The 14,320-nt window shown below is 39.0% G+C and overlaps 1 protein-coding gene across 2 annotated transcripts in view; it reads left to right on the top strand.

The window, feature by feature from the left end:
• Positions 1-8,223: 8,223 nt before the first annotated feature.
• Positions 8,224-14,320, top strand: part of LOC136826035 (organic cation/carnitine transporter 2-like) — a 99,362-nt gene continuing 93,265 nt past the window's right edge. The window contains exon 1 of one of the 2 annotated variants that reach the window (XM_067082906.1): positions 8,224-8,482. In XM_067082906.1, coding sequence (XP_066939007.1) covers positions 8,330-8,482 — 153 coding nt within the window. In that variant the 5' untranslated portion in view covers positions 8,224-8,329. The remainder of the gene's footprint in view (positions 8,483-14,320) is intronic. The other variant, XM_067082907.1, reaches the window with a different exon arrangement.

The raw sequence follows: 14,320 nt of genomic DNA, 5'->3' as shown, positions 1-14,320 counted from the left end.
AAAGAGGTTGCAGCTAGGGGCCATAGAAGGGACGCTGCAAAGACCCTTAAGTAATGCCTACAGTGCACCATGTGAGGTGTACTGACGACACTAATCCCTACGGGGAATTGACCTTACGTTACTGCAGGCAGCAAGAAATAGCCAACCTCTTATATGAAATACTGAGAACAGAAAAGTTAACAACCTTTGCAGGAAACCTCAGCCATTCGCACGCATAACAGTTGACCTAAATTCCATGTCCTAAATCTCGTTTGTACGAATAATACGTCCACCCTAGATTAGTCTCATTTGTGGAAGCCCTGATCACGATGACTTTCCTGTGGAGAGTCCCGGAGAGAGAAGGAGCAGTGCGCTTGAAGAAGACCTTTTGCTTTCTGAGCTGGAAAGTGCAACAGCGGAGCTCAGAGCTTCAAAAGCTCTTCAAAGCTATCAGTGGATGTGTAATGGAGAGAAGTGGGACCCTGGCCAAAATTCACAAAGACCAAAAAGGCCTTTGAACGACAATGCGCAATTTGAACTGTGCTCAACGGAATGAAATACTACATTCCGTTAGGAAATCAAATCCATGGTTGCTGGAGCAAAATGTATTTTCATCTTTATTATTTACTCTCTTTCTCGATTTGTTGGCTGATTTGTACAAATACAGGGCATCCTAAGTTTCTGCTTAAGTTCATGCTATAGACCCCGCATTCTAGGCCACATCTTTTCATAGAACGAGGTCTAATAATGTAGACTGCCAAATTTGCATTACATTTGGCATGCAGAATATAATAATAAGTGAGATTTATCAACACATTCGTGACAGCGTGAAGCTAGAAGAAACCCGAAATAAAACACTCAGACGCCATTCTCCTCTCTGTATCTGCCCTGATTTGCGTTGTTTTGTCATTTATTCTTAATCTTGTTTATTGCTCTGTTTATTGCTCTGTCTACTTTTTATTTTATGTATCTTCTGTGACTTCGAATTTTTATTTTTATTTTGTAAAGATAATTTTATTTTTATTTTCTGTTTTATAACTCTACAAGGAATGTTGCTTTATTTTTAACAGCCCTGAAGTTGTAGTTATATGAAAAATTACTGAACGTTAAGATAAAGACAGCTTTTACTTCTGTGTGTCCTCGTCCCTTTGTGACGATTGGTTTTATATATATATATATATATATATATATATATATATATATATATATATATATATATATATATATATATATATATATATATAAAAGAAAAGTTAAGTATACTTATCTGAATCAGACCACTGAGCTGATTAACACACACACACACACACACACACACACACACACACATATATATATATATATATATATATATATATATATATATATATATATATATATATATATATAATGTGTGTATATATGTATATATATGTTGTCATAAACTGGGTCCTTGGTGCAGGAGGAATTGGAACAATTTATTATTATACACTGCCTTCGTACCAAGGGGGGCCCGAGTTTATGAATAAAAGGATAACTACTAAAAACTCACCTTAGAATCTTCCTGGATTTACGTAAATAATTAAGGTCGCCATTTGGAGTTCTTTTACAATTAAAAGGGGTTTATTTACAGAGAATGGGGCAAATATGCGAGACCAGGAAAAATGCAACAATTTACAGATCCCTAATTTACACACCATAAATCAGTAATGCAGTAATTTACAAATAAGCAATATAAATATGAGGGGCCACAGATACAACAATCCTCGTTATAACAAATGACTCTGTTATGTTAAAAATGCATCAATTCACAGACAGTAATACATTGGAAGGGGTGAACTCCAGGGTAATGGCAATCAGTTAATTAAGATGGTTTCTGTGTGGGCAACGGATTCTTGCGATCAGGCTGCGACCAGGAATGGTTGCAAAATTTAGATGGCAGTCAGAACTAGTGGGGCATAGATTTGCAGACTGGACAGGATAGGATGGCTCCTGTAAGAGAGGTCAGGAGTTAGTACAAACACGGAAGAGAAAGGAAATCTCCCCTGCTATTAATTAATCAATAAATCTCCGCATGGGGGAGGAATCAAACACTTACATCACTTAAACTAATTTGCCCTTAATTTGCATGATGGAGGGGATATTTGAATACTTATCACTGAATCATATTAGGTTGATTTCAAAGCAAGTCATGGGGTGATTCACGGCTGCTCGAAGTATTGTGACTTAACAAAGGGACTGCTTTTTGTTGGAGGAAGAAAATTGAAGTTTGAAGGAATGTAAAAATCAAGGAATTTCAGGGGGGAAGGAAAGGGCTGGCTTATAGACTAATTGCAGGTGAACATACCTGGGTTGGTAAATGTGTGCGCTGAACATATACGCCATGGCCGTGTACCGGAGTTAGTTCTCGCCAGAGTAAAAGACACCGAGCGTGTTGCTCGACTTAGTGGTAGCTGCGGAGTGCGTTCCTGGGGAAACAGAGCACGTATTCCATTTGTTGTTTGGTTCAAAGCCTCAGCCTATGTCTTTACCTGTGAAGAGTCATACAGCCAGCAAAAGAGTGAAGAAAAAAAAAAGGTCTTAAGATTAAGTACTTAGAGGTTAAGTTCCTATCTCTCTCACAGCCTGGCTACGTCCCCATGCCCATAATGGCCTAGCAACTCCCATATCGCATGATGGGGGTGAAAGGGGGTCACTATTGTCCACCCCAGGTCAGCTGGGATGGGAGGCTATCCCTACATGAGTGAAAAAACAGGCGCTAACCGGTTTGCTCTAGTTCAAAATACGCTTGGTCCTATCTCGCCCGCCATGTTTTCTTGGCCCTACAGTCCAATGAAGGGTGCAAGTGCTTCACGGAATAAATTACTCGCTGGCTGCTAGATAAGGAAGGGATAAATTCTTACGAATATATATATATATATATATATATATATATATATATATATATATATATATATATATATGTTACGATAAATATGCGAAATCCATGGGGAATTTGTGAAATGAGCAACTTGCTTAGGAACATTTGATTCCAAGGGCTAGTACTAAACACAGTGAAACAGTGATTGTGTTTAGTACTAGACCCTAGGGGATCAAATGTCCCTAAGTGCATTTGATTCCCCAGGGGCTAGTACTAAACACGGCGAAACACATTTGACACCCCAGGAGCTAGTACTAAACATGGCAAAACAGTGTAGATGAATCACTGTTTCGCCGTGTTTAGTACTAGCCCACAGGGATCAAATGTTTCTAAGCGAACTGGTCATTTCACAAATTCCCTAGGGATTTCGTGAAATCCCTTATTTCACAATCTTACTGTAACATCTATATATATATATATATATATATATATATATATATATATATATATATATATATGTGTGTGTGTGTGTGTGTGTGTGTGTGTGTGTGTGTGTGTGTGTGTGTGTGTGTGTGTGTATCACTGCTTTACATGGTAGGCTATATATCAATTCTAATGTCGGCAATTAAATAAAAAAAATAGGTGGCAGTCTTCAAGCGTCTGAATTCACATCCCAAGTGTTACCACAACGCATTACTGGCCACGGTTTATAAGAAAGCTTTTTCTCCTACTCAGAAGTCATTGTCAAGTACGTGCTTATCTGTTGTTGACCTCAAGCATACTTGATCGAAATCTCTCTTGCATGCCAATGTAGATTACAGTGCAAAACACAACGACAATGTTATCTATACTGCCTGGATTTTTCCATGAGATTTAGAAGCAATTTGTAATGTCATCTCTGTTGGCACGCACGAGAATTCTCTAAAAAAGTATGCTTGAGGCACACACTGGGTAGTCATACACATGGGATGAGTGGTGGAAAATCATTCATTTTGGCCCGGCTTATGATTATTATTATTAAAATAGTCAGCTCTATTCATAGGATTAGGATGAAATACCAGGTCTAGGCCATAGGCCTAACACTGGGACCAAATAGGTCATTCGCGTGATGATGAATGAATGAAAATGAAATCTAAAAGATAAAAACTGTACAAGGCATATGACACTGGAACACATGCACACATTAAATACATTCGCTCATGTTTCCATACATACAAATAAAAAAATAAAATAAAATTCAGGGTAAGTTAAGTAACATTTTTAAATTTCGTTTTTTTAAATTCATTAAACGCCTTATGGGCTTCGGTATTTTCATTATTTACTTATTTATTTTTATATTTTATCTATTAAGCTACAGTTCTTCATGCCCTGCTTAGTCGGCGATGCTGTATGCGTCTAACTTCTAGTATCTGGGGTGTGAGGACAAACTACTTGGGTGCCAAGGAAGTGAGGAGAAAGATTATATGTCTTACACTTCCCTTGGATAACTTCAAAACGTCAGTTTGAACGTCCTTTGCATCTCTGCTGGGCATAAGTCTAGAGAAACACACCAGGGTTCACATAACCTTCACTCCTTCTCACCTAGATCAGCCATTTCTCATACCTGACTTTCCCAGAGGCATCCGCAGGCTAACAGTTTTACAGTCTGGGGACCAAGCGATGGCAGTGATATCAAGTGGGCTGTTTAAGAATTCGAAAAATCATGAGAAAATTTCCCATAAGCCTTCAAAAATTTCCCATTTCAGACATTACATATATCATTACACAGTGAGGCTGTAGTTGCTTACTCGCCTCTGTACTTATTATTAAACAATATTCAGTGGCTGTTAAACATTTCAGATTAATAATTTTACAGAAGTGGTATTATGTTATATATATATATATATATATATATATATATATATATATATATATATATATATATATATATATATATATATATATTTATACATATGTGTGTGTGTTTATGGAAACCATACTGAAAAATGATTTTATTCAGATTCATTACCTTGACATCAATTTACAAACACTGCAGATAGTGGTCAAAAACATAGAGAAAGGTGCATTCTCTCTCTCTCTCTCTCTCTCTCTCTCTCTCTCTCTCTCTCTCTCTCTCTCTCTCTCAGCACCGATTTGAATTTCCCAAATCTGGGAAATTTTCTCAATGTTTGTAAAGACTGGACTTATGATTTTACTGCTTTTGGACATTTTCTAGGGCCAGGTCCAACGATACAGGGTCCTGATGAACGAAAGTAAACTCGGGGGAGTGATCTGCCTGGGAGGTGGTGTGATGTCACTAATTACCAGGTTGGTTCTTGGTTCCTAAGCGCTCACTCACTCCACAAGTTAAGTGTATCTTAGTTTAACCAGACCACTGAGCTGATTAATAGCTCTCCTAGGGCTGGCCCGAGGGGTTACCGAACCACATTATAGCGAGAAATGAATTTCTATCACCAGAAACAAATTCACTCCACAGACACAGCTGGGGGCACACTGTTACACTATTCGTGTGAGTTGCAGAGGGTACAGTTTTACTTTACAGCTTTTTTCTTTCATACTGTTATAACATTATTTAAACTGACACTGAATATCTTTAGTTTTACTTTATTTAATAGTACATCAGACTGTTTATCTTAATCTTTCACCATTACCCTTTTCTGCAAAAGAACCCCAAAAATTTACAGATGTTTCTGATTATTACCAAATATTGTCAATAATTTGTACTTTACTTTAACCTCCCCCCCTTTCATTTTTTTTCTGTTTTACTGACTTTTCATCCCAAACTGTGGAAGATATTTTGAATGTATATACTCATAACAAGTAAAAAATGCGCCGGAGTTTCTTCGGCGCGTTCGAGTTTTCTGTGCAGCCGCTACAGCGTATAATCAAGGCCACCAAATTGATCTATCTTTCGGTGGTCTCAGTATAATACTGTATGAACCGCGGCCAAAGGAACTTTAACCACGGCCCAGTGGTGGCCTACCCTATATCGTTGCCAGAAGCACGATTAGGGCTAACTTTCACCTTGAATAAAAATAAAAACTACTGAGAATATGGCGCTGAAATTTGGTATGTTTGATGACTGGAGGGTGGACGATCAAGATACCAATTTGCAACCCTCTAGCCTCAGTAGTTTTTGAGATCTGAGGGCGGACAGAAAAGTACGGACGGAAAAAAGTGCGGATGGACTGACAACCCCAAAGTTTTCTTTTGCAGAAGACTAAAAAAGTTACTTCCATAACTGTGGGAGATTTCTGCATTTGACACAATAACTTCTAGTTTAAAATTAACACGACTTTTCAGCATTATGAGGAAAATGAATAATTACTGTATACAAGAAATGATGTAGAATAAAAATATATACAATCTATACCCAAATCACTGGAAAACATCTGTTAGGTAGCAATACTCATCTGGTGTGGATTTAAATTTCCTTCAATGTCAAAGAACATCTATGTGAGTTTCTGTTCAAGTAGATATACGCATGTATGCATACAGAGTTTGTTTCACGCAAATACACTAAATACCATAACGCCTACAGAAATATACGCGCTTGATATACTTATGCATACACTGTAAGCCTTGCATAATAGATTTACCACTAGCCGCAGTTTTTGCAATTTGCCATGTTCCTTTGCGAAGTCATTTTCCTATTCAAAATTCGCCGTCTAAAAAGTACGAGGCAAGAAACAAGTAAAAAATAACATAACGGAAAAAAATGAAAATATTCCCAATATAAGATCATTTTTATAGCGCCTTTGCTGGGCTTCAGACTCTTTTTTTTCACTATGATAGCACGTAAACACGTTTCCACGGCATGTAATTGTTCTAAAAATTTCTTGGGTCTAGCCACGTCTTTTCTCCTGTTGGTGAATACGATCCAGCAAACCCACACTCAGGAATGTATTGACAAAGAACCTCCAAAACACCAGCCCACCCCCTTCCCCCTTCGTCTTAAACTATCCCAAATCCAATGTGAATGCGCAGTCATTTTCCGCAATTCTCGGTAAGGATTGTGATATAGAGCAATTATATATATCTCTATGTGGAAGACGGGCCTCATTATAAAGTATATGTAAGTACTGATAATATATTCGAATAAATATGATCATATACATACATATTTCTAGGTATGAAATGCTTTTTAGACTTATTTATTTTTAGTTTTCTGTCCGAATTTATTACGGCGTCAATAACCTCGATGTTGCAACGCCAGTTTGAATAGACGTAATCAATCACCCAATTCTCCCCGGTCACAATCCCAGACGTCTGATAAGCAAAACGATACTGGTGATAGGCCTAATTTTTGCTGGAGAAGAAAAAAACAAGCAGCCGAAACGTTATCGCCGTAGTAGTTGTCACAGCGCGCCATCTTTTCCCGGGGAATGCGATCTTACCCGATGCTTCTTAGAAGCCAGTGAATGGTGAGTGATGATCACGTGCTCTCGTTTGTGACAGAGACTAATAAAGAAACGTTGCAGAGCCCCCTGATTAAGCCTGTATGTTATTATATATGAAATAATGACTCTTCATTTTACCGTGTCAAGCAATTTAAGCATGGGCTTGAAAGATATGACCAGGATTTCTGAAACTTTTTTTTTTTATTGAGCATAATTGAATTTCCATGAGTCGAGTTATCTTGCGAAGTGTCCGGTAAAAAAAATCATGTGGAAATTAAAATATTTGTAGTGTTCTGGTGTGTACCTGAAATAAGCCCAATTTCCTGGCATAGATAGTAATGCTCATGAAATTTATAAGAATGTCTGTAATGTTACTTTAAACTGACTTGCAGTTTGGCCTCGTTTTTTTGTGACTAGTTCTCTTATTACATTCTTTGCTGGTCTGTTATTCAAATAATTAATTTCCGACGCTATAAATCCAGGGTCTAAACAATTATTATCAGCTTGACAAGATGCAGAGCATCAACAAAGACAAAAATATGCTGTTAGACTCTGCTGCGATTATAAACGAGGCCTTATCCATACTAACGCCCAGCTGCCCATTGTATTATATTGCAACGTTTGCCACCAGAACACTTTATCCCTCTATCGTAATTATGTCACAAGGAATGGAAATCATCATGCAATAATAAAATAGCAGAACAGAAGTAATCTTGATATGTCACAAATATAAAAGACCTAATATTTTCCTACTAGACCCATGTGTAGTATGTAAACAAATGAAAAGTTTGGCTGGGCCGAGCACCGTTGTGGGTTAGATGAAAGCATCTGTCATTATAATTTGGGATGCGCAGGAAGTCAAGAGTTTTGTGCTTTCCGCGGGTTCACTGGGTATTCAATGGACCTGAGTCCAAAGTATGCGCCCTGTACTCTTCCTCGGCTACCATGACTATACTACGACTCTGGGACTGGTCACTGGACCGATTGAGGAGGGAGGTCTAGCCCTCTAATCGCTATCGCCATGCGAATAAGAAGTGATTGTGATCTCAGCTGCTTGAGCACCACTCGCACGGGTCTTCAGTTGATTCTGTTCTCAGTTCGAGACTAGACAATGGCGATGGAATATTCATCGGAAGAGGAAAACCTTCTAGAGAACGTAGCAGAGCACCCTTCCCTTTCTAACACAGCTTCTCTAGAGATACTTGACCAGAATGTGAAAGGCACTGACTGGGAAGATGCCACAGGGGAAGCGATGGCTGCTCAGGTAGGCCATAAAAAAATTCAGTGTACAGCATTTTAATCTGTTTGTTGTAGCACTGGCACTATGTCTTTGGGTCACATACACGCTGTTAAACTGTCAGTTGAACTGGCAGTTATGTGAACTGCTGTTCAAAGCCTTCCCTCAAACTTTCAGTTAGGCCTGCAAGTGCGGTCACAGTTCTTGTCGTATATGAGGAAAGCCAGGCCATGGCAATTCTTCTAGTGCCCTAAGACACAAATATTCCCCTGTTTAGTAGTCAGCAGCTGACCAACATCTTTAATTTTGAGACAAAAACTTGAGTTTTAATAAATTTCTTAAACCTAATCTTCATGTTAATCTTTGGCACAGTCGTTCAGTTAGCTCATTGCTGATGTTGTATGAGACATTGAAACTTTTGCATTCAGATCTTCCCAAAATACCATCAGTCACGTAGTAATAGATATGCGGTTAATTCTAGATCTTTCCTTTTCTTACGTGAGGTTTAGTACCACACAGTTTTCTAGAAGTTTTATTCCTGTTGTAACCAAATTGTGCAATGAGCTTCTGTCCTGTATTAAACCTTGCGTATTATATTGCGTATTATAAGCTCTGCTTATCACTGGTGCATCGTGGGCTGTTGCGGTTTGGGGATTGGAGAAGCCCCGCCTATTTTGTAGCAAGGTGTAACAGCACCATAGCCGTTAAAGCCAACGTTTAGCCATCTGTATTCTTAACCCTCTACCTCGGGTGCACCACGTAATAGCTTCCTTAATCCTTTGGCTGAATTTGAAACTTCAGAAGTTCAAACCTGGAGCAAGTACGTTTTTTGTTGAGCAGCTTGACGTGAGTCTCTCTTTAAAATTTATTTGTGATTTTTTTTATTTTTACTTTATTTATCTTATCTGCTGGTATTTAGCTTATTTGTTTTTCTTTGTATTTATTCTTTACTTCTCAACTTGTAAAATAGACGAAATTGGACTTCAGTTAACTGAAATGCCTTAGGTACACCTGAGCTTCCAATGAGATCGGCCGAAGAAAACGGCAATTATGTTATGTTGCCTGAGATGTAAGATTATATTGTAATATTGGACTGTCAGTTATGAACGTCGAGATATTTCCCAGTCACGTCATCAACTTGGAATGTTACAGATTCATTTGAATTTCAGTGATCATTGAAACACGACAAGAATCATTGGCAACCTTCGTGAATTTTGTTTCATGGTTATATGAAAGTATGTTTTTTTTCTTTCTCTTCATCTCTTTCCTTGTCTTTTACTTAGATGGTTGTTTGTAGGTCTGTGCTAAGCTCTCTCTCTCTCTCTCTCTCTCTCTCTCTCTCTCTCTCTCTCTCTCTCTCTCTACTAGGGCTAGAGTTTGCGATGCAGTGAATTTTAGTAATAATAACATGTTTATCACAAAGATTGACTGATTTCATTTAAAGAGAGGGAATGAAAGAAGCCAACGAAGGTTTGCCACAGCGGAGCATAAATCATTCTCCTCCTATTATAAGTCTATATATCGAAACTGCAAAGTCATCGTCAGTTCGCCCGCGGTTAGAAAAAACAGATTCAAGTATCGGGTCTCTGTCCCTGTTACGTCATCAAGGTCCCTGAGGACCCTCGAGTGAATTCTGGAATTATTGTTGCACTGCTAACATTTAGATCCCCAGTATTACGTGTACACACATAAACGCATGGACATATATATACTGTATATATACATTTCTGACTCACATCAGGATCGAACCCAGGTCGTTCAATTGAAAGACAAGACCGCTGCCAACCAAGCCACACGAGTAGGGAAGTTGGGGAAAACAGGCTGATATGCGAGGCAGTTAGAATGCCCAGGGAAAGCCTTGGGTACTGTGGTACTTAGGTTCCAATGTCCTTTAAGACTCGTGTGGCTTGTTTGGCAGCGGTCTCGTCTCTCAATTGAAAGAACTGGGTTCGATTCTGATGTGAGTCAGAAATTTATTTCTGTTCCAGACCTAATTGTGTTGATTATGTATATATATATATGTATATATATATATATATATATCTTGATAGCCCAGTGGTAACGTCGACTGGAGTTGCTGGGTAAGTGCTGTGTCAAGGGATAGCGACCCGGCAGTACCAATCCATTTATCTCTTATAAATTCTCCTTCGGTGATAATTCTCCATCGGAGATATTATTCCCGAGGTAGCGTGAATTTGATATTAAGCGACATTTGTAGCTTCATGATTATATATATACTGTATATATATATAATGAAGTTATAGTAAAATCGATTCTGAACGGTATTTGTGCCTTAATATTTATAAATATAAAAGAGTCATGCCTTTATAAGCGACAAAAATTCATAATTAACCAAATGTCTTGTGTGTGTTTATATATATATATATATATATATATATATATATATATATATATATATATATATATATGTGTGTGTGTGTGTGTGTGTGTATATATATATATATGTGAATTAGTTTTTTAGACAGATTTTTTAAGACTAAGCGCCCAAACGTCTATAAAAGAGAAACAAAATTAAAAATCAGCTTTTTCTCAAATAACCTGCAAATAATGGAAGCCTTTGTTTGATACCCCATTGTCATGCAAAATCTGGGAAATTCTAAATGAGGATTAAACGGAGCACTGTCGACAAAAGGAGATGTAGAAAAAATAAACGACCACAAACCGAATTTTCTTTGAAAACAGACCGTGTGTCTGTTGTAGCGGCCAGCAGTTTTTCTGCTTCTTCTATTCATCAATCGTTTTTCTGCTTCCTCTATTCATCAATTGCAACAGTCTTTTGAAACAAGCACCCCATTCTCCCGAGGCCGGATGTGGTCTCTCATTTTTAGGGTGTTGATTTTTCATCTGACTTTTCCAAAAGCTGTTCTCGCCATAATGAACAAGTAGAAAATGCGTCGAATTTTCTTCGGCGCAATCGAGTTTTCTGTATAGCGTACAATGCTGTATGAAACTTTCACCCACGACCCATGAAACTCGTAGCTGCGGACCATGAAACTCAGCCGCGGTCCGGTGGTGGCCTCAGCCACGGCCTAAGAAACTCTTAGCCGCAGCCTATGAACTCAGTGGTCTGTGTTGTTGGTACCTACACCAGAAGTACGATTATAGCTAACTTTAACCTTAAATGAAATAAAAGCTACTGAGGGGGCTAGAGGGCTGCGATTTGGTATGTTTGATGACAGGAGGGTGGATGATCAACATACCAATTTGCAGCCCTCTAGCCTCCTCAGTAGTTTTTAAGATCTGACGGCGGACAGAAAAAGAGTGGACGGACAGACAAAAAGCCATCTCAGTACTTTTCTTTGACAGAAAACTAAAATCCATTGGTATTGTATCTAGGGGCTGTTAAGCTATAAAGGGGAGAACTCACCCTATCTTATCTCACTATTCTGATATTGACTAACATTCACTAATATACAAAACCATAAAGATGTATTAATGCAGAAAAAAGTACGAAGAGTGATTACACTTTTGATCGCGTGAAAGAAACCATTGTAATACGAACTAGTGCACGTCTTATCGTGGTCATTCCTTTAGACGTGGAAGCATACATAACAGAGAGAGAGAGAGAGAGAGAATTTGAGGTGCATAACAGAAATGTGATTCCAGTAACGAGTTCGAGGCATCCATGGCGAAAGCACAATTTTTTTTTTTTCAGCTGTTGCCGCCGTGGTGGTGCAGTGGTATATGATTCTCGGCTACTAGTCAGTTCCTCTTTGGACCGGTCGATATCGTTCTCGGCTAGTACTGTGCTGGGGCCGCGTTCGATTCTTCGGCCGGCCAATGAAGAATTAGAGGAATTTATTTCTGGTGATAGAAATTCATTTCTCGCCATAATGTGGTTCGGATTCCACAATAAGCTGTAGGTCCCGTTGCTAGGTAACCAATTGGTTCTTAGCCACGTAAAATAAGTCTAATCCTTCGGGCCAGCCCTCTCTAGGAGAGCTGTTAATCAGCTCTGTGGTCTGGTTAAACTAAGGTATACTTAACTTTTTTAACTTCAACTACTAGTCGAGAGGGCCGGAGTTCAAATCCCGCCGCTCACGGATGGCACGGATTGCGCCACTGCTCAAATCCTGGCAGCTTTCAACCCAGTGGTAGGAAAAAACAGAGAGGTTCAGTAGGAGAATAGTTACCAGCCCTCCCTCGGGCTGGGAAGCTGAACAGTGGGTCCTAGCGACACACTGGCCACGTGTCATAGGCATTGATGAAACCTGTCCCCCACTGGCTGTTGATATCCAGCTACCCAGCTTTGCCTAACTATCCAATATATGTGGGCGTGGGCGGTTGGAAGAGAGCTCAGCAAGTATTGTCGCCTGTCTGCGCACCGGGAGGGCGGAGGGGAGAAGATTTGGCGCCGATGGAAAACTACTAAAACCTGTTTCAGTACTGCTGTCGACTAAGCAGTTACACTCGTGAATTTTAGTCTTACGTGTTGCTGAGGACAAGCAGCTATATTGTACGAAAGCCAAACTTCAAAAAATAAGGTTCTTTTTTAACGTTTCGATCGCTCATCTATAATCTACGAAGCGCTTGTAGCAGGTTAAAAAGTATACCGTAGTTTTACCAGACCGCTGAACTGATTACATCTCTCCTAGGGCTGGCCCGAAGGATTAGGCTTATTTTACGCGGCTAAGAACCAACTGGTTACCTAGCAACGGGACCTACAGCTTATTGTGGAATCCGAACCAGATTATAGCGAGAAATTAATTTCTATCACCAGAAATAAATTCCTGATATCACCATGTGGCAGGGTGCCATTTTTCGATATTATATCCCGTCAAACTAAACACTAAAAACTGCAAGCTTTCCACTATTTCTACTATAATATTTGAATTAATTTTTCCCGAATCCCACCAGATTTGCTTTTTCCCAAATGGGAAACAACCCAGATATAGTAACCAGAAATGCTAAGATTTCAGTGAGCAATCCAGACTTGTCACTCATCTGTTTGCGTGCTTGCTTCGATTTTTATTTCGACTTTAGGGCGAAAATTACGGGAAATAGAGTTTACTTATAATTTTGACACAAATTATATATATTTGAGAATGATTCACATAATAGCACATTTCGACAGAATAAGCTGCATTTCATTGTAGCACAACGAAAAAGTAAGAAAATGCTTCAGTTGCCAGTTAGCGTGTTCAGAACCAAGCTCAGAACGTTATGTTTTTGAGCCATGTATTTTATTTGACTCATTTACGACGTTCGATATATCAAACGTTGTTATGAGATGGATAAAATATTCATCACTTCTGTAAACACCATATATATATATATAATATATATATATATATATATATATATATATATATATATATATATATATATATATATATATTGCTAAAGGAGTCAACTCTCTCAAGACAACTCCCCTTGCAAGAACTGAGTAAAAGTCATATTGTAATTAAATTCATTTCTGCAACACACTGACAGTCGGCGTGGAATTGCCGCTCCTATCTCATTCTGATTTTCCCTTGGTGCTTTAATCCCCTCTTGATCACGTGACTGCAATAAACCTTCTTATTCAAGATTACTGGCCCCACCTCAGATGATCCCGAGTGGCCCCAATCACAGATTACCAGCCAACACTCACTAATAGGAGGAAGTCAGGGTCTTCTAACTGCATTCAACCGGCTAGCCTCTACCCAGAGAGAAAGCAGACCCAGAAAGCCTCTGGAGTCAAAAGCCGGTAATCCCCGGAGTTGACAAAAACCCCCGCATCGTAGAAATTGGAGAGAGACCCAGAGCGACACCGAACGAGTCACACCTCTCGATTACCCGCGCCTTCAGAGCTTCCCTCTGTGGCTGAATGCCCAGCCCCAGTATCTTAAATCCAGTGCCAAT

The sequence above is a fragment of the Macrobrachium rosenbergii genome, chromosome 40, assembly GCF_040412425.1.
Source record: "Macrobrachium rosenbergii isolate ZJJX-2024 chromosome 40, ASM4041242v1, whole genome shotgun sequence".
Taxonomy (NCBI): domain Eukaryota; kingdom Metazoa; phylum Arthropoda; class Malacostraca; order Decapoda; family Palaemonidae; genus Macrobrachium; species Macrobrachium rosenbergii.
Note: the sequence above shows the minus strand (reverse complement) of the source record. Positions and strands in the feature narration are given on the sequence as shown.